This window comes from Arachis hypogaea, chromosome 5, assembly GCF_003086295.3.
Source record: "Arachis hypogaea cultivar Tifrunner chromosome 5, arahy.Tifrunner.gnm2.J5K5, whole genome shotgun sequence".
NCBI lineage: Eukaryota > Viridiplantae > Streptophyta > Magnoliopsida > Fabales > Fabaceae > Arachis > Arachis hypogaea.
In genome coordinates this window covers 25,506-50,169 of record NC_092040.1, presented here as the reverse complement: position 1 = coordinate 50,169, position 24,664 = coordinate 25,506, and the positions used below count along the sequence as shown (strand labels likewise).

General features: G+C 30.3%; 2 protein-coding genes across 2 annotated transcripts; both read left to right on the top strand.

Annotated features, from left to right (window-relative positions):
• The first annotated feature begins 7,893 nt into the window (after positions 1–7,893).
• On the top strand, positions 7,894–16,321 carry LOC112799925 (protein DETOXIFICATION 27-like). The gene is made up of 8 exons (XM_025841916.3): positions 7,894–8,734; positions 8,805–9,346; positions 9,521–9,607; positions 9,756–9,812; positions 13,531–13,769; positions 15,404–15,522; positions 15,642–15,731; positions 15,827–16,321. Exons 1-8 carry the CDS (start codon positions 8,432–8,434, stop codon positions 15,872–15,874), a joined length of 1,485 nt encoding a protein of 494 aa, XP_025697701.1. The 5' UTR covers positions 7,894–8,431; the 3' UTR covers positions 15,875–16,321.
• A 165-nt stretch (positions 16,322–16,486) lies between these two features.
• Positions 16,487–23,600, top strand: LOC112799924 (protein DETOXIFICATION 27-like). The gene is made up of 8 exons (XM_025841915.3): positions 16,487–18,241; positions 18,972–19,513; positions 20,577–20,663; positions 22,045–22,101; positions 22,199–22,437; positions 22,653–22,771; positions 23,231–23,320; positions 23,401–23,600. The coding sequence occupies exons 1-8, from the start codon at positions 17,951–17,953 to the stop codon at positions 23,452–23,454; spliced, it is 1,479 nt and encodes a 492-aa protein (XP_025697700.1). The 5' UTR covers positions 16,487–17,950; the 3' UTR covers positions 23,455–23,600.
• Positions 23,601–24,664: the final 1,064 nt, after the last annotated feature.

Genomic DNA, 24,664 nt, shown 5'->3' with positions numbered 1-24,664 from the left:
TCACAACTTGAAATTAGGGAAGAAAAATGTAACGACCGAAGAGAAGTTTGAGTGTTTGACACGTAAATATGATGATGATTGCATTGCATGCTTTCAGTTTCTCCGGAGACAAACCAAACTTCAACGTTTTAAATTCTTAATACAGAAATACAAACAAATAAAATTTGAAATCAACTTTAACTTTTTTCTTCAAGTTTCTTTCTTGGTCTCTTTTATCTATTTAATTTTTTTAAATGCCTCACATTTATATCTTTTTTCACTCAAAAAAAAAACAGAAAAAGATAAACATTGAAATAGAATAATAAAATAATAAACTATGAAAGAGATGATGATTTATAGTCTTAAACCTTATAAGAAGAACCAACTTGAGTACTTTCTAAAAAAACTTTTCATCTTGACTAAATATTTCTTTGTTGTAAAAATATTATCTAAAATTTGAACTCTCACAGGAAATACTCTCAATGCAACTTCGATTATGATTCTTTCTCCTTGGCTTCACTCTGAAGAGTTCTTTTTTTTTTGTATGAGTTCAATTACCACACATAAGGCTTACTTTACATATTTGATTTCTTCTTTTCACAAAATCAGAGCAGTAACGACGTAGAAGAGAGATGAAACTGTAGCAGAGCTTTTAGATTTCATACATTCATACCTTCCATCTTCTCTTTTATTCTTTTTTCAATATCTCTAAAGATTTGAACCATTTATTCTTGCTTTGACTCCAAGTTCTTTTTTTTAGCGTTGTTCCACAACAGAACTCCATAGCCTCTATTTTTTTTATTTTAGAAATGTGTATGAGGGGGAAGGAAGCTTCAGCAAGCTATTTTTGGATACTACAAATGAATTTTTTTTATTTTGCCTAAATTTTAAGTTGTGCTTTTGTGCCCTAACTTCTGATTTCTTCTTTTTTCTTTTTTGTAGCTAACACCTATTTCTTTTAAGAAAGTGAACCCTAACAGATCTATTTTGTCATGCTTTCTTTCTTGAAAGAGATTTAAGTGGTTGAGAGAAGAGAATAGAGAAATGAAGAGAAGAGAGAGAATAGTTTAGTTACTTTGTGTGTTTTTTTTTTCGGTGAACATTGGGGCCAACAGCCCAAAAAAAAACAAAGGAAACTAAGGCATAACATAGCGGGTTATAGGAACCCCATTATCATCATTAATCAAAATATTTTTTAGCCCTTTGGAAGGAAGATCTAGAAATTGTAAGTCAACTTGGTATTAGAATCTCCTTTGGGCAAGCCAATTAGCTGCTTGATTAGCTTCCCTGTAGCACTGGTTAAAATGAATCTCCTAAGGTTTTTGTTCAAAATTAATGATCTCTTGAACGATTGGACTGAAGCTAGCTCCTGTAGTTCGTGCTCTCTCGATTCCTTCAATTGCCTCCAGAGAATCCGCTTCGAAGATCACTCGACGCATACTCAAATCCTAAGTCAATCGCATCCCTTGAAGAATGGTTGAGAACTCTGCCTCCGTTATACTACAAGTATTCATGTTAGCAACAAAACCACTTACCCATTCTCCCATGCTTGTTTTGATTAATCCCCCACACTAAGCTCTGTCATCCCCCTCTGTAATTGATGCATTTCTATTGGATTTGACCCATCTTTGTGATGGTGGATACCATTTGACATGTATAGGAATTTGGTTGTTATGGAGCATGCTATAACTGTTGAAAGCATTTCTATTTTTTTTTTGGCATAGTCTTAAATCATAGTAATTGCACTGGTTGGTCTCTAATATGGTCTATTAAAAAGTTCTTAGTTCCTCCATCTCTAGGCCCACCAAGTTGTGGTCACGAAAAAGTCTTTTCACTCTAATTCCAGGTTCTGACCTAAGTCATAGTTGAGATTGAAATCTATCTAGGTTTCGAGTTGTGCTGTGAAGAACACTGATAGGGTATTAGGTTTTGGTGCAGTTGACCATATTTTGGCTGTGCTTGGGTAGCCTCTTAGAATATGTAAGGCTGTCTCATCCACTTGTGTATAAAGATGACAAAAGGGGAGGGTTCCCATGATTCTTGCACGTTTTTTGGTTGTTAATAACTTGTTGTGGCCCAGCTGCCACACGAAGGTTTTGATCATTTTCAGTCCTTTTCATCCCTATATAGCTTTTCAAATTCTACTTAGTCTTTGTTACTGATTAGAGAGGTGTTTATAGGTTGAGGCTACTGTAAATTCTCTATCTGCTTTGTGTTTCCACCTCAATCTATCTAATCTTTTCTCCGTTGAGGGGGGTCTTGTTGGGTGATTTTCTGAATGATATTTCTTGGGAGAGTATTAGCCAAAAGCAGTTGATCCCATTCTCCTTGATTGTTTAGAAAACAATTCAGATTTCTATTCTTTAGATCCTCAGGTATATATTGAAGGGTCTCATATTGAAGTTGTCATATTCCCTCAAACCATCTGTCCGTCCAAAAAATGATTTTAGTTCCATCTCCTATCAACCACTGACAGTGGTCATTTAACTGGCCCCAGACATTGACAAGATCTTTTCATAAAAAATGATTTTAGTTCTATCTCCTATCAATTCCCTCCTTTATGGATGGGTTGAGGGTTGGGTAGTTATTAACAAAGCTAATGTCACTCTGATTATCGTCCTCTTCTGTGTAAAGCCTTTTGAAATAATTAATTGCCATCCTCTTCAGGTCTTCAGCATCTTCCACCCATTCTCCCGCATGATTTCTGAATTTCAACACCTTTTTTCTCCTTCTTCTGATAATTGTTTTGGTGTGGTAGTATTTCATGTTTTGATCCCCCTCAACTAGCCATTTCTCTATGGACTTTTGCAACCACATGATCTCTTCTTTGTTTAGAATCTCTTCTAATTCTTTCCTCAGCCTTTTCTCTAAATTCTACAGAAAGGAGTTCGTAGCATAGTCACTTTCTGAATACCATCAATCTTGTTTAAAAGTTTTCTCTTTTATCTACCCACATTTTCGAACACTTCAAAATTCTATTGTTTCAACTTTTTAGTTAGGGAAGCCAACACAAGGAAAAAAGGACCCCCTGAATCCAATGATGTTTAATGACTCCATAAAAATTCGGATGCATCTTCCACATTGCTTTATAACGAAATGGCCTATTTTTTATATGTTGGGGGGAGGTTCTGTTGTTATTAATAGAGGGTGATGATTCGAGTTGGTTCTTGGTAGCACCTCCACCCTGGATTCTTCAAATCTAATTCTCCAACCTCCATTTGAGAGTGCTCTATCCAGTCGTTTATAAACTCTTTCCAAGCCTACCCATTGTGGGCTTCTCCACGTGTATTTTGAGCCAATATAACCCAGATCAATGAGGCAACAAGTGCTAATCCAGTTTTTAAAAAGCTCACATTATTGCCTATTAGTTTGCCACTTCCCTTTTTTTCAGTAGGACAGGCTATTTCATTAAAGTCCCCTACAAGCAACCACTCTCCATTCAAGTTATCAGGCATAGATTTTATCTCCCCCCAAGCCTGCCTCCTAATTCTTTCATTTGGGCTTGCATACACAGTGGTCATGAACCAGGATCTATAATCATTAGTTGAGACTTTCATATGGACATACTGTTTGGTAGAGTTTTCAATAACAACTGAGATATCTGAGTCCTTCCAAAAGATTTAAATACCAACACTGAACCCTTGAGCTTCTTTGATATGGCTATAAATGAAACTATTTCTATTAACCACCTTTCTCACATGATCTCATTGCACATTGTTTCTAACAAAATAATAATATTCTGACTATATAGTCTCACATATTCTTTAAGTGTGCGAGCAAAAGCATCACTCGTAGCATCTCTACAATTTCAGCTGAATATTATCATAAGAATAGGCAAAAAACCAAAATGAGAAACAAACCTCAATGCTCCAAGAGCATCTCATCGTCTCTGAGGGCTGCCTCTCCATCCTCTCCTTCTTTCATTTCTCCATTACTATCTTCTTCTTCCTACCTTCCTACGTCTCCTTCCTCCATAAGTAAATCATCTTCTTTCTTACCATGTTGGTTTATGTTTCTTTCATAGAGCAAAGCTGCTTCAGCCGTAATGGTAGAATCTATTGAGTGTAGATTTGGTGGTTTAAGTTCAGAAGTCTCCTCAGTCTCCTCCCCCATCTCAACTGTTTCCGGAATGGTGGTTCCTTCATCAGATTGGACATGGGGTAGGTATTGCTTTTGGGGGGCAAGCATAGGGTGGTTTGAGGAGTGGGGCTGTTGGTGCTCTACGTGTTTGTTCAAAACAGATATAAGTAAGGGTTCAGGGCTGGTTGAAACATGGGTTATGGTGGAGATTTATTGGGTCTGTTCAGAGTTGGGTTGAGACTTTGGGGAGATTTTTTTGATGTCTTTGTTTTGGGCCAGAGAACTCTGAGAAACGGTTGTGGGCTTCTTTATTTTGTTGGATCTTTTTTCATCATTATGGGCTTGGATTGGGGGGATAGCAGTGTTCTTTATTCTAGATTCAAGTTAGAAAACTTGCTTTGTCTTTTGTGGAGGAACTCTCTCTGGCATCTTATTATTATAGGTTGTTTCTTTTGAGACCTGTTCTCTCTAGCCTCCGTACCTCTATTGTCTCCGTCAACGGCCGCATCTTTATCCGGCACTGGTGCTGCCACCGCAAAATTTCACTTGGGGCATTGAGCTTTCTCATGTCCCACCATTCTGCCAGCAAAACTAATGTTATAGTGTTTTTTTCCTTTAATAGAGTACTAGGAACAAGAGACTCGGCTAAATCAAACTCCACACACAACCTTGCAAACTTGCCTTTACACTTTTCTGCTGTGTTAGAGTCAACCTTTAAGGTTCTTCCCAAGATATTCCCAATCCGTTTCAGTATTTCATCCTCGTAATACTCTATGACCAATCCGAGTAATCTGACCCAGGCTATAACAGCCTCAATGGTAGCTTGGAGTGGGTTGAAGTTGGTTTTCAGAACCTCATAGTGAAATAATGGTCATGAATTCTCCATGGACCCTAGTTAGAGCAAAAACCAGGTTTTCTTGAGAAAAAAATTTAACAATAAAGAAGTCATTTTCCAAATATATAACTTCAATGCTTCTATTTTTTCCCATATAGTTTCTAACCTTTTAATTAGGGCTATCAATTGTATTTTTCTACCTAAAAGCTTGACAATGAGAGTGTCCTACCAAGGATGCCTCAAGTTTTTTGTTGCTACATCATTAATAACAAAGTTGTAGATTTCATTTAACTTCTCTACTATAATTTTAGGTTCCTGCCCCTATTGTTTGTCATTGATCCAGTTTTTTGTCTCTTTCTCTACTGATCTCTTCTTCTTATTTATCTAATTTTAGAAGTGTGTTAGAGCTACTTATGTTGAGCATGGCAATTGACCTTACACATTTAGATACATTTTTTTTATATTTTAGCATTCACTTCATAAAATATTAACTTTGAAAATTATGTGAGTATCGACAGATTAATATGTATAACATCATTTCTTCTCCCCCTTATATGCATAGTTAAAAACCTTGTTACTAAGCTACTTTGGTTTTAATGTGTAACATGTATGATAGTTTGATAAGCATTATTCCAATTAAATAAAGATCAAACTAATGCTAGTACTAGTTACCTTAAATAGGAGTTCGAATAGCTAATATTTGTCTTCTTAGTTTGGATGTTATGTATATCTGACACCTGATATTATCCGTGTGGCCTTATGGATGTTAACTGATTGAAATTGTGGATGTTATTGTCCATTTTTTACTATACTCTGAACGAAACAGCCTTGGGTAAACTTTCGAATTAAACTCATTTATATATTTAGCGTACTAGATTTACTTGATCGGATTATATTTGTGTTAGGTGACTTTTTTATTATCACTTATAGTTGTTCAATCTCCAATTTATTTAAACAAAAAGTGAGTCAAGAGTCACAAAACGGATGCATTGAGGGGGATAAAGTGTATATGAACAAGATATGTACGAAAATACCCACAGAGGATGAGACAATGGCCGACACGTCAATTGAAAATGCAACAGATGATAATGTTGATAAAGGGCCTCTAGAGAAAAGGTAAGCTAACAATTTTTCAGTTATAGTATAAAATTTTAATGCTCTAACCTGCCTCTTTTTAATAGTATACTAGTATAATTTTTTTTTAATTTGGGCATCTGCGTTAACATAATTAATTATTACATTTGTATATAAATTTTTACCATCTATAGAGTAATTAATTATTTATCTAATTTTAGAAGTGTGATATTGATGCTGTAACTTATAGATCCATCTTTAAAAAACTGTTGGAGCTACTTATGTTGAGCATGGCAATTGACCTTACATATTTAGATATATCTTTTTATGTTTTAGCATTCACTTCATAAAATAATAACTTTGAAAACTATGTGAGTATTGACAGATTAATATGTATAACATCATTTCTACTCTCCCTTATATGTATAGTTAAAAACCTTGTTACTAAGCTACTTTGGTTTTAATGTGCAACATGTATGATAGTTTGATAAGCATTATTCCAATTTAATAAAGATCTAACTAATGCTAATATTAGTTATCTTAAATAGAAGTTTGAATAGCTAATATTTGTCTTCTTAGTTCGGATGTTATGTATGACTGACACCTGATGTTATCCGTGTGGCCTTATAGATGTTAACTAATTGGAATTGTGGATGTTATTGTCCATTCTTTATTTTACTCTGTACGAAGCAGCCTTGGATAAACTTTTGAATTAAACTCATTTATAAGTTTTAGCGTACTAGATTTACTTGATCAGATTATATTTGTATTAGGTGACTTTTTTTATTATCACTTATAGTTGTTCAACCTCCAATTTATTTAAACAAAAAGTGCAGTCAAGAGTCACAAAACGGATACATTGGGGGAATAGAGTGTATATGAACAAGATATGTACGAAAAAATACCCACAGAAAATGAGACAATGGCTGACACGCCAATTGAAAATACAACAGATGATAAATGTTGATGAAGGGCCTCCAAAGAAAAGGCAAGTTAATAATTTTTCAGTTATAGTATAAAAATTTAATGTTCTAACCGGCCTCTTTTTAATAGTATACTAGTATATATTTTTTTTTAAATTTCAGTATCTGTGTTAACATAATTAATGATTACATTTGTATATAAAATTTTATCATCTATAGAGTAATTTTAATATATATTACTTACATATAATATTGAGCTTAGTTGAGAAGGATAGCAACTGTAATTTATTTTTTGTCTAATTTTAAAAGTGTGATATTAATGTTGTAACTTGTAAATTTATCTTGAATAGGCGTTCGAATAGCTAATATTTATCATTTTAATTTGGTGAATGCCTGACACCTCATTATTATTATTATTATTATTATTATTATTATTATTATTATTATTATTATTATTATTATTATTATTATTAATTTTTGTTATATTTTTAAATATAAAAATCAAATTATAAAAGAGAATATTAAGTATTGATTACAAGAGTGTCTAATAGTAAGGGATATGATATTATAATTAATATCATTAATAAGTAAAATTGATAAAAATATGATAAGTGAAATAATAAGAGAGTAAAATAAAAAATAAAATAATTATTAAATAATATAAATAAAATAAATAAAATAAATTATAAAAAATTTTAGGAATTGCAAATTTTTTGTTACTAAACTTTTTTTTTTAATTAAAATAATGTCCTTATAGTAATCTCTCAAGATGGATAAATATTATTTACCATCTAATCTAATGACAAAATAAGATGAGGTAAGCAATGACTCCATGTGTATGTGACACAACTCGAGATGAGGCCAACCTCAATTATTTGTGTTTCAAAGACCTGACCCCACTTGGTCCTTCTTCCTATTTTAAAACGATTGATTAAAATGCCGAAAAATAAAATAAAAATTATATTTTATATTATAAAGATAAAAAACATATGCATAAAAAATATACAAATATATATCATTTATCTCTTATTTGATCCTCTTTTGTATTTGTATAAATATTTTAATTTTGTACACTTAATTATAATTATTACGTAGATTAAATTCTTTTTCAATTGTTGACTACATTTTTCTAGCATTTAATTTATGTTAAATTTTAAATAAACATTAACTTAATAATTATGCTTTCTTTTAAAATTTTGAAAAGTGATATTATTATATTTTGTATATATCTATTTTTTATATTTAAAAAAATATATTTTTTACAATTAAAATTTTGTATATTGCAGGATTTTTTTTCTTTTCTCTAAAAAACAAAAACAATATATAAGAGAAGCGTATAAGAAAATTTGTACAAATATTCCTTCTCTAAATTTTTATTTTAAAAGAAAAAAAAGGTGTTTTCACGAGTTAGGTATATTTAAAGCCTGTCTAGTGCCATTTGTACGAGGGGCCAATTGATTTCTGAGTTTTGAACTTGTCAGCCTCCTCCTCCTCTCATAATTTTTTTTGGTTGCAAAGTTGATAGTAACTTAGAAAAAGCATGCCAAACAAGGAGAATTCAGCGCTAGTGGAAGCAAAGGTTCCTTTGCTAAACAGTAACCAATCTTTAAGAGTTCATGAAAATGGAGATGATCAAAACCATGAAGACGATGTCCTGTCTCAAAGAATATGGATTGAATCAAAGAAGCTATGGCATATAGTAGGCCCTGCAATCTTCAGCCGCATAACTTCCTACATGATTTTGGTGATCACACAAGCCTTCGCAGGCCACCTTGGCGATCTTGAACTCGCAGCTTTCTCCATTTCCAACAATGTCATCGTCGGCTTCGACTTCGGCCTCTTGGTATGCAAGTCGATACTAATCATTCAATGTTTTGATTGATTTTATTTTCTAATAACTGGCGTTGTTTCAGCTGGGTATGGCGAGTGCGTTGGAAACTCTGTGCGGGCAGGCGTATGGCGCCAAGAAACACTACATGTTAGGCGTATACATGCAGCGATCATGGATAGTTCTCTTCATATGCTGCATCTTCCTGGTTCCTCTCTACGTGTTTGCGACGCCGGTCTTAAGAGTTTTGGGTCAGCCGGAGGAATTGGCTGTCCTGGCCGGCGAGGTGGCGCTGTGGATGATTCCTCTTCACTTCAGCTTCGCGTTCCAGTTCCCACTGCAGAGGTTTCTTCAGAGCCAGCTGAAGACAGCCGTGATAGCATGGGTGTCGTTGGTGTCGCTGCTGGTGCACATCGCCATTAGCTGGTTCTTTGTGTCGCAGCTGAAGTTCGGGGTGGTTGGAACAACCGCCACGGTGAATTTCTCGTGGTGGGTCATGACTTTGGGGTTGTTTGGGTACACAGTTTCCGGTGGCTGCCCAAACACTTGGACTGGTTTCTCGCTTGAAGCTTTTGCTGGCCTTTGGGACTTTGTTAAACTCTCTGCTTCTTCTGGTCTCATGCTCTGGTAATTCTTAACTGATACACAAAATAAATTACTATTATTGCTACAAAATAATACTTCTTAACACTGCGAAAAATTCTCTGAATAATATATACGTGTATTTCTTAAGCTTGTTTTACCTTTTATGAGGTGCTTGTAATTTTTCTTCATCATTTTTTTTCTTTTTATTTATTGCAGCTTGGAGAATTGGTATTACAGAATTCTGATACTGATGACAGGAAATCTACCGAACGCAGAGATTGCTGTGGATGCTTTGTCCATATGGTATGGTTACTCAAATTACATGTTTAAATTAATCCATTTTCATTTTTGGCTTTTTGCTTTGAATCTGCAAATCAGAACCTTTCGTCTTTTTCAAGTGGCTCTCTTTGGTACTAATGGATGCTGTGTTCTGAATTTGTGTTTTTGGCAGCATGACAATCAATGGCTTGGAAATGATGATTCCTCTGGCATTCTTTGCTGCTACAGGGTAATTACAATCTTTCTCATGCTCTCTTTTTGTTGTGTAATTATTTATGTGTTTTTATTTAATTATTTAAATTTTTAGACGAGATCATTCATAACAAAAATATTAGGATCCTTTTCCAAATAGCTTAAATTTCAATTATTAATAGTACATTATTTATATAAATAAAGATAAAATTAAAGACCAAAAAAATAAAGATAAAATTCAATTATTTTATTATTAAATGAATAAAACTTTTAATAAAAATATTCTCGCATTTTTTTTTTGATACTTTGTTAGATTAGGATAAATTAGTCAAACAATAATTATTAATTCCAATACCAATCATTTAATAGATTTTTGCTTTTTTTTTTGGTGACTGGATTTTTGCTTTAATTGTGATTTACATCACTCATTTAACTATTTGATAAAAATAACAATGAATAAAAGAATAAATTATTATTTTTATTCAAAAATATTTAAAATATTAATAAATTTATTTATAAAAAATAAAATTAATTTTATATTCTTAAAAAAAATTTCGTTATAAAATTACTTAAATTCTAAATAATTATTCAAAATTCTTAAACTATCTCTCCTAGTCTAACATATCTCATTCTCAATTCTCAATCCCTAATTACTTACCATCTCAATTCTAAACCTTTTATCGTTACCACCCAAATTATTCCTCATCTAATTCTCATCACCATATCTATTGTTGCTGTCATCACTATCGCTGTTATCACCGCCTCATTCTCATTACCACCACACTGTTACACTTTAAAAACTTGACAAGGAGAGGCGTTGTGCGCCGCAAACACTAAATTCGAGCACCTTCAACCTTTGCAGTATAGGCTCATCTAGCGGACTCGCTCAAAACCAATAACGATGGAGCTTCTCGACTCCTGGTGAACCTCTGTTAGGTAGATGTTATTTAAACATGTTTTTTTTTTGGAAATTTAGAATTAGTATACTTCATTTATTAGATTTGTTTGATTTTTACATAGATATTTTTTTTATTTTTAAAATTTATTAAAAATTAAATTTTTAACTTTTTAGACATAGAATTTTGATACTAAAAAAAATATAAAGATCAAAATAAAATAGAATGGAATAAGAGAAAATATTAGCGTTTGGTGAGAACCATAAAAAGGGTTCCAGAATTGTAATTAAAAAATTCTAGAGTGAGAATTATAGAAAATGGGTGTGATACGTTGTTATTAAATCCTAAGCTAAATTGCAACATATTTTTTACAGAAGAATGTTAGGGCCAGCAATTTTGGTATTTTGTAATTATCAATTGGTTATTAATAATGTTTTTTAATAATGTGAGATTACATAAGATGAAAAATCATTCACTTTTATTTTAATAGTTAAATACTAATAAAAAAATACAAAAATGGCTAGTCTCTAGATTTTTTTTATTTATATACAGTGAACACACTTCTAACTGATTTACCACTCAAATAGCAGAATTAGTGTCAACTTCTAACAACTAACTGTCTATTAGTTATTCTAACAATTAAATAATTAAGAAGAATAATTTAAAAATTTTGAATAATTATTTAGAATTAGAATAATTTTTATGGATATAAAACAATTTATTTTTTCGTGAAAAAAATTATTAGCGTTTTAAACCTTTGTTGATAAAAATAATAGTTTATCATGTCAAACATAATGCTAAGGTGAACGTGGATCGAATCGGATCGAATATAACTAATATTTTAATTTGATTAACATTAAATTAATCGGATCGGATCTAATATCTGTAATTTTTTAGTTTGAATCCAATCCAATTCGCACATTTGCGGATCGAATTGGATATTAAATATATTCATAAAACACAAATTTTTTTTTAATAATTTATGTTTATTAAAAATATCAATAAAATTTGTTTTTTTATTCTATTAAATATATTTACTCTTAAAATAATAAACTAAAATAATATAACATATATGATAATAATGAATTAAAATAAAACATAAAAAAAATATATACTTATTTATTTTTTTATTTTTATGAATATGCGCGAATATACAAATACTTACAAAAAATTCACAATCTAATCTTATTAAAATGTGATCGAATTCATATCTATAATTTTTATATCAAATTTAAATAAATATCACAAATATATAAATTAGATCCAATCTATAAACAATGTCCTAAATATATACGTAAGCAACTCATAACAACAAAAGATGGCCTTACAAAAAAATTTGCGGTGGTGATTAGGACTTTTGGACATTAGTAAGAGTTACGCGTATGAATGAACACAAACTGTTTTCTTTTCCACATAAATATATATATATATACATACATAAATGATAAAGCTCTCGTCACTTGAAAATTAATAAGAAATAAAATAATGAAGAAAAATGATATACGTGTTATGCGGGTAGCTTTGGAAAAACATCAAGTTGCCTGATCAGAACAAAAATGTGCACTATTGATATTGATATATATGGAAGTACTGTTTGTCATCCAGCTACAACTGGAAATAAATAAATAGTTTTACTATTATTTTCTTTTATTTCTTTTCTTAATCAAATTTTGAAAGCCTCTGGTTAGATTGAGAAGGACTAATATTATTGTTGGCTCACGATGATTTCGTAATCTAACATAAATTCCTTTTTGAATTTGAGTTTCCAATAATACTTAATCAGTATATTTTATAATTTATAATTATTAATTAATTATTATTAATAGTTTTAATAATATAAAATTATTTAATAATGTAAAATTATATATTTTTTATTGATTAAATACTTAATAAAAATACTAATTCCTTAAATTTTATCTTTAAATTTTTGATATTTTTTATGGTGAGTTCTATGGTGCCTAAATTGCCTAACTTGCTTTTAAAAATAAGAAATAAAATATTTAAAGTAAAAAGTAAAATATTTAAAATTTATTAAATATTATGTATTTGCTTTTTTTAGTAAGTTAGGCACAATGTTAAAAGCATCATAACATTTACTATTTTTTATTTATTTTAATTCTTATTGCTTCTCTTGATTAAAAGAAACAATAATTGTAATAATATCTGACACGATTTTATTAGAGACAGAGACATCTTTCATTTAATGGAAGGTGTAACAATCAATTGTTGTGGCAATGTATTGTTCAATAAATCTAAAATTAAGATGAGCTTATGAATAAGACAAAGAACAAATGTTTGGTCAGCAAATCTTTCTTTTGCTGTTAAAAAACTCAGTTTATTGTTATTATTTTGTTGAGTACAAATTGGTAGAGAAATAACTAATATAGAGCCAATGCTTGAAATAGAAGAAAAAAAAGAAATTCAAAGGTAGATGCTTCTCACTTTGTTTCTATTTAATCTTCGATTGAGGGGTTCTCCTTTGGTCACTTTCATTGAATTATGTTCCAAGCTTTCAATTGAACATTGGAACTCGAATTTCGACTTTTCTAGCTGAAGCCTTGCTATTTTTTCTGGGTCAACAAAGATTGGCTAATTGTGTTAGAGTTGTGTTGTTCCTTAAACACACTTAGGTTGACCCAAAAAAACTTAGGTTTGACTTAATAAAATAATACTTTAAGAAATATTAATTTTAGTTATCTTATGAAAATTTAATCCTATGTGAACTTATTTTATGGTAGTTGAAGATCATATACAGCAAATTGTATACACAATGTTCCTCCTATAGCATTATATTCTTTATTGATATTTAAAAATGTTCTTATGACACTGTAATTTAAGTTAGTATTGTGCAATGTGTAGAGTGAGGGTTGCAAACGAACTTGGAGCTGGGAATGGTAAAGGAGCAAAATTTGCTACAAAAGTATCTGTGATGACATCAATTGCAATAGGACTGTTCTTCTGGATGTTGATTTTGATATTTCATGACAAATTCGGATACATATTCTCTACTAGCAAACCAGTCCTTGATGAAGTTAACAAGCTTTCTCTTCTGTTAGCCTTCACTATTCTCCTCAACAGTGTTCAGCCAGTTCTTTCAGGTATATATATTTACCTTCCACTTTTTCAAATAGAAGAATGTTAATTATGGCGATATACTATCTTTCTCTATTCAATAATGCTAGGGAACCAACTTTATATAAGCCAAGAATCAGCCATCTGGTAAACCAGAGATACCAGTGGCTTTAACCGGATGTTGCTATTGATAGGCACACGGATGTTTCTTTTTCTTGTAAATTTGTGGTTTTGGATATGATTTCTATGTTTCATGTATTACGCATTAATAAAACATAATTAATTATATAGAACCAACTAATTAATGATCAAAGAATATGTTCCGTGATTCTCTCCTATCCCTAACGTATCTCTTCCCTCATGTTTTGAATGTGGTCAACAATAATTTAAAAAATAAATTAAATTATAAATTAATAAAACTAATTATAATTAATTATGTTTTTCCATTTTTGGCTGATTATTAGTTGGTTCCATATAATTTTCCTTCTCTATTAAATGAGATGTGAGTTTCATTATTTTGCTGTGAAAACCACACACATGTCATCAAATTATAAACGGGAGTATGTTGATACACACTATATGTTGATGCTTAAATAGCATTGGTCATTTTCCCTAACCAATACTTAAAGGGATATGTAAGTGTATTTTGACTAAGGTTTCGAAAATCGATTCGGTTATTAAATCAATATAATTAGATATTTAAATATTTAAATATTTAAAAATATATTTTTAATTTAGTTTCTATACATGATAAGTATAAAAAAATTTTACACAAATAATTAATTATGTATTATTATCATATTAGAAAAATTAATTAGTTTTTAAATTGATTATTTTAAAAATGATCTAAACACATAAATATGATTGTGTAAAATTTTTGTTATTATTAATGTATTAAAATTAAATTAATTTTTTAAATATTTTTGTGTTATATTAATTTAAACTGATTAATCACTAAGGTAGCGTTTGTTTTGAGATACTGAGACAGAGACTAAGATTAAGTTTCAGTATCATGTTTGTTGGTTCAAATACTAAAATTTCTGTCTTTATCTCTAAAATTTCAGTACTTCCAAAAAGTGGAACATAGGAGACTAAAATTTTTAAAAATAGAAACTAAAATTTTAATAACATTTTATACATAAAATACCCTCATTTTAATTAATTAATTTTAATTTTATTCTTTGTACAAATTAAATTAGAATTTTATTCTTATTTTAATTTATGTTCCCTATTTTACACCAAATAAATATTGAAATTTATTTCAATCTCTATCTCTTAATTTTTGTCTCTCAATCTCAATCTTTCTGTCTCTATTTTTTCACTAAACATTATCTAAAAAAATTAGATCAATTCAACTATAGTAAGTTTATCGATTTTTTGGCCAAATTTTTTTGTTTTTAACCAATTTGCTGACGACCAATTTTTATCTTAATTTTTCATTAGTTCAGTCGAACTTATATGATAGGCCCGATTCGTTTCGCCATTGATAGACATACATAATTACATATTCCAAAAAATTACAGACATCACTCGCCTTTCGAATATTTTATCTGAAATGGTCAAATGGAGGATTGTATACTCCACTCAGTTTTTTTTTTTTTGGACGGGAACTCCAGTCAGCTATATTCTGATAACTTATGTTTTTGGATAATTTGAACAGGCGTGGCAGTAGGATCAGGGTGGCAATCATATGTTGCATACATAAACTTGGGCTGCTACTATCTCATTGGGGTTCCTCTTGGATTGTTGATGGGCTGGGTCTTCAATCAAGGAGTTATGGTGTGTTTTCTTTCCGTCTTTCATCTTGGGTTTCCAAAATCAATGCTTCTTAATTTCATTATTTGCATAGAATGTTAGTTTAATGTTCAATTTCTTCTATTGAAAACTTGAACAATCAGGGAGTTTGGGCCGGAATGATTTTTGGTGGAACAGCAACTCAAACATTAATATTAGGCCTTATAACCATTCGATGTGACTGGGACAAAGAGGTAATTTACCTTTTATCATTTTGACTTTTAAATATGAGAGGCCAGGATCCAAACCTTTGGATAATGTAATTTTATTTCATCCTTCTTTTTGGCAGGCTGAGCGAGCCAAATTGCATTTGAGAAAGTGGGACAATCCAAAATAACTGAACTAATTCTTCTTAATCTTTATTCCAGCAGCGTTTCGTAGTTTATTTGTTTTGTGTAATGAATTAGTGATAGTTGTAGGTGTTAGAGACTTGGAGAGTATGCGAGGTTCGTTTTTTTCCCTCTCCCCTGTGTTGTGATTTGTTGGTGTCGGTTGGTTTTTTTCCCAACCTTAGCCAAGTCCAAAAAAAAAAAAGATAAAAGAAGATTAGGTGTTTTTTTTGGTAAATAAAGGTTAGGTGTTGTTATTAGTTGAAGAATGAATTTGTTCATAACGTACAATGGGCTATTATTATTATTATTGATGCCATCCATACCTCCACTGAAAGAATTGGCATCTTCTGTAATCAGGCTTCAAACTATAAAACTGTATCGACCAAAAAAAAAAAACTATAAAACTGTAATATATTGTTTTCATTATTATTACTACTAATTTTTTTACTAAACTGTGATATATTGTTCATTCTTGAAAATGCTCTCTCTCTCTCAATTCTTTGTCCTCTAATTGTGTTGCAAGTACTTTTGCTCTCATAAAGTGTGTTTACAATGAATAAAAATATAAAATAATAACTAAATAAAAGTGTAGTGTTGTGAAATAATAATAGAGAGAAAAAAAATTATTATCTATATAGTATTACTAAATGTACTTGAATTTTATAGTTGATTTTTGGTATATTGAATGTATATATAATTATGAGGAGTGTTAGAGGTTAGTAAATTTTGTGATTTGTAGTTATTAATTAGTCATTATTAGTACTTTTAATAGTGTGAGATTACATTTAATAGTGTACGATTATTTACTTTTTTTTATTAGTTAAGTGCTGACTAAATTTTAAAAAAAATAGTGACTCCTACACTTTTTCTATAATTATATAGACATTTATATATTTATAATGTATTATAATATTTTTTTAGATGTCTATTTTAAATATACTTTGTTAAAAAAATTTAAGTGAAGAAAAAATAATAGAATCTTTGCGAAGATTATTGACAAATAATACAAGGCTCACATGAGTATTAAGGCTTTAAGCTCCTTAAATTGAATTGAGAAAATGAGTTTTGAAAAGCCAAAATAAATCATTTTAGCCCTAATGCTTCCTGAAGATTATTTGATTTGATGTTTGATGCATTACAAATGAAAAAACTAAAATGACCAAAAAATGCAGGAGTCTGGTAACATTTGAATAGATTTTTTTTTTTATCTTTTTATTTGTTTTATATTATTTTTTTTATTTTTGAAGTCTACTAAATATTGAATTTTAGATTTTTTAGATATAAATTATAAAACTTTAATATTATGTCATAAAATCATTTATCTCAAAAATTTAAATTGATAAAAAAAGTAATATTAATGATTATATCTCTAATACTATAAATGTCTAGTCGAGATGAAAAAACTTTCTACGACCAAATCGTCAATAAAAAATGACAGCATGGTAAAATAAGTGTTTTTTTTCTTAGTCCAAAACCATCATTATATTTTTGGTTTAGTTCTTCAATTTAATTAGTTTGGCTTTACTAATTGATTGAGTTTTTTTTCTTAATTTTGTTTGTAACTATTTGAATTAATTTCAATGCTATCAAAATTTTATTTAAATATGAAATTAATATAATAATAGTAGTAAAATCTAATTTATGAAAAAAATATTTTGTAAATTTTTGCACGTTTAGGATAAAAATTTGAACTAATAAAATAAAATTGTAAAATTGGATGAGAATTTATTATCTCACCGAATTAAATTGGGACAAAACTCACTTCTAAAATATTAAGAAGATTATACCGTACCAATAGTATTTCATCATAACTATCCAATTATGTTCCATGTTTAAAATTAATTTTTTTGGTTTGAATTGATTTATTACAAGTTAGTAATATCATTTATGGAATAATTCTATATAGCATACAGGATCCTTTTACTGAAAATTAATTTCACATTAATTATAGCAAGAAAATACATTCTTGCGGAATATTATGACATTTATTACTACTACATTTAGATTTCAGAGTGATTTAATATAAAAGAGGGCCCCATTGTTGGAAGAAAACAGCAGCAAAAGTGTGCATCCTCGTGAAAATGGCCAGCAATAATGATTCTTCTTCTTCAGCATCAGCATTGGGGGAAGAAGTAAAGGTTCCATTGTTGGGAGAACATAGTATAGATGGAGAAGAAGGAACTCTTGTGAGAAGGGTTTTGACAGAGTCGAAGAATCTTTGGCACATAGCAGCACCTGCAATCTTCAACCGTGTTGCAAACTATTCTATGTTGGTTATCACCCAAGCCTTTGTTGGCCACATCGGTGACCTTGAATTGGCCTCTACCTCTGTTGCCATCAATGTCATTCTTGGCCTCGACTTGGGCATCATGGTAATTCTTAATTATATTTTCATCATTTATTTATTTATCAATTTTTTTTGTTCTTGATAACTTTTTGAGTTTATTTGATTTATATTTTAAAACACAATTTTATTGTTTTCTGAAATTTTTTCATTTTTTCTTTTACAAAATAGATAATCATCCAAAATAAAGCAACAAATCTTTTCTCAAACTATATTAGATTCTTGATCTATCAATGTCTCAGTGTTAATGACATGATTTATTTTTCTTTGCCTTTAGTAATTATTATCTTGTTATCTCTGTATTATTTTACAAACAAACAGTTCCCAATTACATACATTAGTGTAGAGGCTAAAAAAATTAAGATTCTTCGGAGTATATCTCATCCAATCAGGCCTGATCCATGACCTCTTACAAATAATACGGCAACAGGAAAAAAAAAAAAGGGGCTGATGGCAATGCAAGAGGATTGGCAGAATTGTTCATAGGAAAAATTGTTAAAATCATTAATTAGATGAGATAAAATAGTGTGACACCAATCGCGCACATCAAGAGATTTGATTGAGTGAAATCGAACCAAATAATTTACTGGTCTGTTTCAAAAAAAAAAAAAATAATAAATAAATAAATTGTACCCTGCAAATTTTGTAAAATTACAAAATGCTCCTCCACTATTTTTGTAAATAGGTTACAAAAATAAAAATAATTTTGGAAATCACACATTTCCTCCTCATATAAAGTTTTTATATTTTTGGATCAGATGGGCATGTCAAGTGCCTTAGAAACACTATGTGGGCAAGCCTTCGGGGCAAAGAAGTACCACATGCTGGGCGTATACATGCAGCGTTCATGGGTTGTTCTGTTCATAATCTCCATTGCACTCTTACCCATCTTCCTCTTCGCCACACCAATCTTGAAGCTCTTGGGACAGCCGGCGGATATAGCGGAGCTAGCTGGGGCGATCTCCATCAGTATCATACCCATTCACTTCGCCTACGCCTTCTATTTCCCTCTCTACTTCTTCCTTCAGAGCCAGCTGGAGAACAAGGTGATTGCTTGGGTGTCACTCTTTGCATTCTTTGTGCACTTGTTACTTGCTTGGTTGGCTGCTTACAAGTTTAAGATGGGAGTGCTTTTTGTTGCTGCTGCTGCCAACGTTTCTTGGATAATCTTGACGTTAGGGTTTCTTGGCTATATCGTTTTGGGGAATTGTCCCGCCACGTGGACTGGTTTCTCCATTGAAGCTTTCTCTGGCCTTTCAGAATTCGCCCAACTCTCTGCTGCCTCTGGAGTTATGATATGGTACTTGTTTTTATTTCTCTATCTTGTGTCCCTTATTATTATCAAAGTTACATGTAATCGATTCTCTATTTCACTAGCATACAGTCACATCTCTTTTATTACTTCAATGAATTCAAATAGCTTTAGAAATGGGTTATAAAACATAGTATGTTTAGCACAATAATATCTGTGTATAAAAAAACTAGATTAAAGAATAATTACAAAAATTATTTTTCATCATTTAACATTTTTATCAAGAATATTTGTCATTTCAATTGAATTAAACAAAATAAGATTAAAGATTATTGATATCCAAGTGATGGCAGACACATACATAAAGATCTATTAATTACATTGACACAGTGTATTGTTTATACCTGCAGTTGGTATATTTGGTCTATGATTTGCTGAAATTTCTATTTTCAAATAATAATTTATGAAAGTTAGTTTTTAAAAGATATTTTTTAATAATTTGTAATATTTATGTTTAGTAAATCAAAATAAAATGACTTTCAATAAATATAAGTAACAATAACTATATGTAATAAAATAATTATTAAAATTTAAAAACATTATAATAGATATAAATATAATAATTAAATTTAAAATTAATTAATATATAAAGTTATATTAAAATTTTTATTTTAATAGATACAAATCAATTTTAAAAACTAAAAAGCGCTTCCTTAAGTAGTGATTTTGGGATGTATAGGATTTGTATCTTTACTTTTTTGAATGGGTTTTTTTGAATACTTTAGATGTGTAATCTTTAAATTTTTTTTAAACATTGAACGTATAATTTTAAATTTTAGATGTATATTTTTTATTGGCAGATTTTTATTAGAGGCCAAGACTTTTCACGCAGTAAAATGGTTTGGACTTTGTAGTAGTAGTAGTAGTAGTAGTAGTAGTAGTAGTAGTAGTAGTAATAGAGGAATATTAACCAAGCTGAAACTTGATTGTGTTCTACTTCTAAGTTTCTAACCTATTTTACTTGCTGTCTCCGTCCTATATTATTCTCCATCAATCCAAACATTAATCAAGCCAAGCATTCACGGGGATATCTAAATTTTTCCTTTTACAGCTTGGAAATTTGGTATGATAGAGCACTATTGTTGATGTCCGGAAATCTACCGAATGCTGCGGTTTCTGTGGAAGCATTAACCATATGGTAAATTGTGTTTGTCATATCGTTTTAACTAATTAACTTATGGTTGTAAATTGCACTTCGCAACCATATAATTCTTGCAACCACAATATATATTATGGTGGGTTTGATTTTTGTTTTTTATTTTTAAAATTTCATAAAAGAAAAATAAAAGATAATAAAATTTTGTTTTTACTAAATATTAAAAATAAAAAAATACGAACTAAATACACTCTTATTTATTATCTACCTCTTTTATGTTTATTTAAGTTTAGAGAAAAGAACAAATTGATCTCTAACTTTGGTTTGTAGACATTTAAATTTTTAAAAATTTAAAAATACATTTAAGTCCTTGACTATAATATATGGACATTGACACAACATGGGACATGACACAACAGGAGATACGCCGACACGCGAATTTTAAAATTCTACATGACACGGGGACATAGATACATATAAAATATAAAATATTTTTTAGATAAATCGTAATGATATTTTGATATTTTATTGCTATTAAAATATAAATTAAATTTTTTAATTATTTCTAATATCTTATTTTAATTATATCAAGTATTTAAAATATTTTTTGTTTTAATAAATAATAATATATACTATATCTAAATTTATTTTAAGAATATATGTTAACAATAAGACTAGACACACTGACATGACATGTGATGGCATTTAAGTGTGTCCAGGCGTGTCGGACGAGTGTCGGTAAGTGTCGTATCTGAAATGTATCCGACACACGGACACGGCAAATCAGCGAAGTGTCCGTACTTCATAAGTCCATGACCTCTTCAAAATCTGGACACGTCGATCCCTGAGTCTAACTTATCGTATTTTAAAAACTCTCCCACACGTGTGCATTCATAACGACCATATCAGTACAATGAGAATCACGTTTGATTTATTCGTTGGGTCTGACTGATTCAAGTGAACGGAGAAATTGATAAATCTAAGTTTTGAAATTGTTAGAAACTTAAATATATTTTCAAATTCTGAAGGACTTAAATGTTGAAAAATTAAAAGATCAAGGATCTATTTGTCTTTTTGTCTTAAATTTATTATATATTTTGCAATATTTAGATCACATCAAAATTATAATTGTAATTTCAATATAAATTCTTTCAAAAATGTTTAGTTAACAGGTGGTTTAAGATGTATATTAAATATAGAAAGTTTATATTAGAAGACTAAAAATGTTAAATTTTCAAAATATTTACTGTATAGAAAATCTATAAAAACTATTAAAATTTTCTAACATATATAGATAATTTACGTAACAAGCATTTCTAAGACATTTGTTGGCAAAACCGTTCTAAAAATACTCGAAATTGCTCCTTCTTGTCAATATGTTTGTGGATTGTTGTTTTCTCTAACTTGGTTTCTTTTGTGGCAGCTTGACTATAAATGTATGGCAGATGATGTTTCCAATGGGATTCCTTGCTGCTACAGGGTAATGTATCTTAACTTCTTAACCTTCCCTCTTTATTAAGAAGCTCTATAAGGTTGTAATAACTTTGGTAGAATAATAATGATGATGGATGTTGAAGAGTAAGAGTTGCAAATGAGCTTGGAGCTGGGAATGGAAAAGGAGCCAAGTTAGCTACCTTGGTTTCGGTGGCTGAATCATTTTCAATAGGCGTTTTCTTCTTGCTCTTGATTATAATCTTTCGCACTCAATTTGGCTATATATTTTCTTCGAGTATAGTTGTGATTAAAGAGGTTAATAAGTTGTCACTCCTCTTAGCCTTCACAATTCTGCTCAACAGTATCCAACCTGTTTTGTCAGGTAATGTACAATCTTTAAATTTTATCACATATATTAACTAGACACATTTTTTTATGTCCTTTTTGTCTTATATATTATAACTAAAACATATATAGAATTTACACAAAGATTGGTTGATCTTACAAGTGTGTGTATAGACTAACTTGATAATCATAATTGATATACATAACAACAGATTTTCCTAAACTAAATTATATATATGCATGCTTCAACAGGGGTTGCCATAGGATCAGGATGGCAAAAATATGTGGCATACATAAACTTGATTTGCTACTATCTAATTGGGATACCGCTTGGGTTTTTGTTGGGTTTCGTCTTTGATATTGGAGTTGAGGTACGTTCTATATATTCTAACTTATTTGTTTCTACAGCATTAGTACAATTTCAGATGAAATCAAATCATAAACAAAAATTAGTCTAGAATTATGTACAACCCTTTATATACATCATAATCAGAGCGAAGATTAATACTACGATCATTTTTTTGAATAACGATTTATTTTAACGGCCACTCAAAAATTTATGACCAATAAGCTTTTCATGACAAAAAAAAATTGATTGCTAAATCAATAACTATATTTTCAACAGCAAAATTATACTATTTTGCCATTAAATCCATCGCTAAATAAAAAGTTAGTAACGAAGATGAAAAGTTAGATTTTGGAAAAACTTTTGTTTCTAAATCGGTCATAAATGGTAAAATATAATCTCTCTCATTAGTTAAGCATATTGTTATAATTTGATTTGCTTCAAGCGGTAGTAATGCTGATATGAATTAATAATGAATGATCAGGGAATATGGGCAGGGTTAATTTTTGGTGGAACTGCAGTCCAGACTTTGGTACTGGCCTTAGTTACTATTCGAAGTGACTGGGACAAAGAGGTAAACGATTTTTTTTTTCTTCGTTCTTTGCACATATATATAGCAAAATAGGTAATTTATTGTTGAAATTAAAATTGCAGGCCAGGAGAGCAAGATTGCATGTGGCAAAATGGGAAGGTGCTGTGAAGAACTGAACAAAAAGTAGTGTCTTTTTCACATGCAATTCAATAGCATATGCGAGCACTGATTATAAGAATAATAAATGGACAAATGGAGCTCATTACTATTTCTCATTCAAATTTTAATGAAAATAACTAGTGTGCGTGCGTGTTTTTCTTTTTATCAATTTTCCGAAAAAAAAAGAAACTGAATTCTATAATTTTTTTTTGTTAGGTTCAAAGCATCATGGGAAAGAAAGAAAACCAATTGAATTAACTACAATTAGTTTCGAATTTAGAACATAAAATTGAAGTTTATTTGCTAAAAGTTTTTAGAGATTTTATGAAACTATAGTTTCTCATAATAGATTGATCAGATTCTTGGTGATAAGATTTAGATATAGCTAAGAAGATGAAGAGAAACAGAAAAAAGAAAAAAGTGAAAAACTGATGTGCTTGTGGAAAACCTCAGGTGTGCCAATAAAGATTTAGGTAGGATGTTTTGTCATTGCTGTCTCACATGGACATGGTAGCTCTTTTATGGGTTCCGTTGAAAAATGCGAAGAAGGATTAGGAAATTAAATGAAGCTAAAATAGACAATATTCACATGCTGGGATGGTGTGTGTTTGCATTTGTGGGCACTGAACGTGAAAACCACATTGTCTATCAGATTCTAATTTCTTTTGGGTTGGGTCCATCGGCCAGTGTCTCTCTTAGCCTATTGTCTTTTTGTCCACAACACGTGAGCCCAAATGATAAAAGTTATGCTTCCCAATTATTCTTCTTTCCAATTATATCAGTTCAAGTTGACCCCCTAGAGGATGAAGGATGAGGATTTGTGTAGAGAAAATGTCAAAGCAGTGGTTGCTTGGAAGTTAGTAGTTGCATTATACATGTCTGGCAATTATTTTAGAGATTCTCAGTGTCTTCTAAATAAAGTTGCACGAACAAAGAACATCATATTGTGGTCCAACGGCTATCACTTATGATCTAATCTAATTACTACTCGTTGTTGAGCTTCCGCCACTCAGTTAAAGATGCTATTGGGATAAGACAACTTGCTCAAAAGCTCAAAGTGAAGCAGCGAAAATAAATTAAAAGAATGAATGAGAAAGAAGAACAAACTCAAGGAGTATGCTCTAGCTTGGCCAGCTAGCTCCAAGGTCATAAATATATCCTTGTCTTTTGTGACTTGTCTATTAATCCATTAATTAACTTTAGAAATTGTGGCTAATTTTGTAAGAA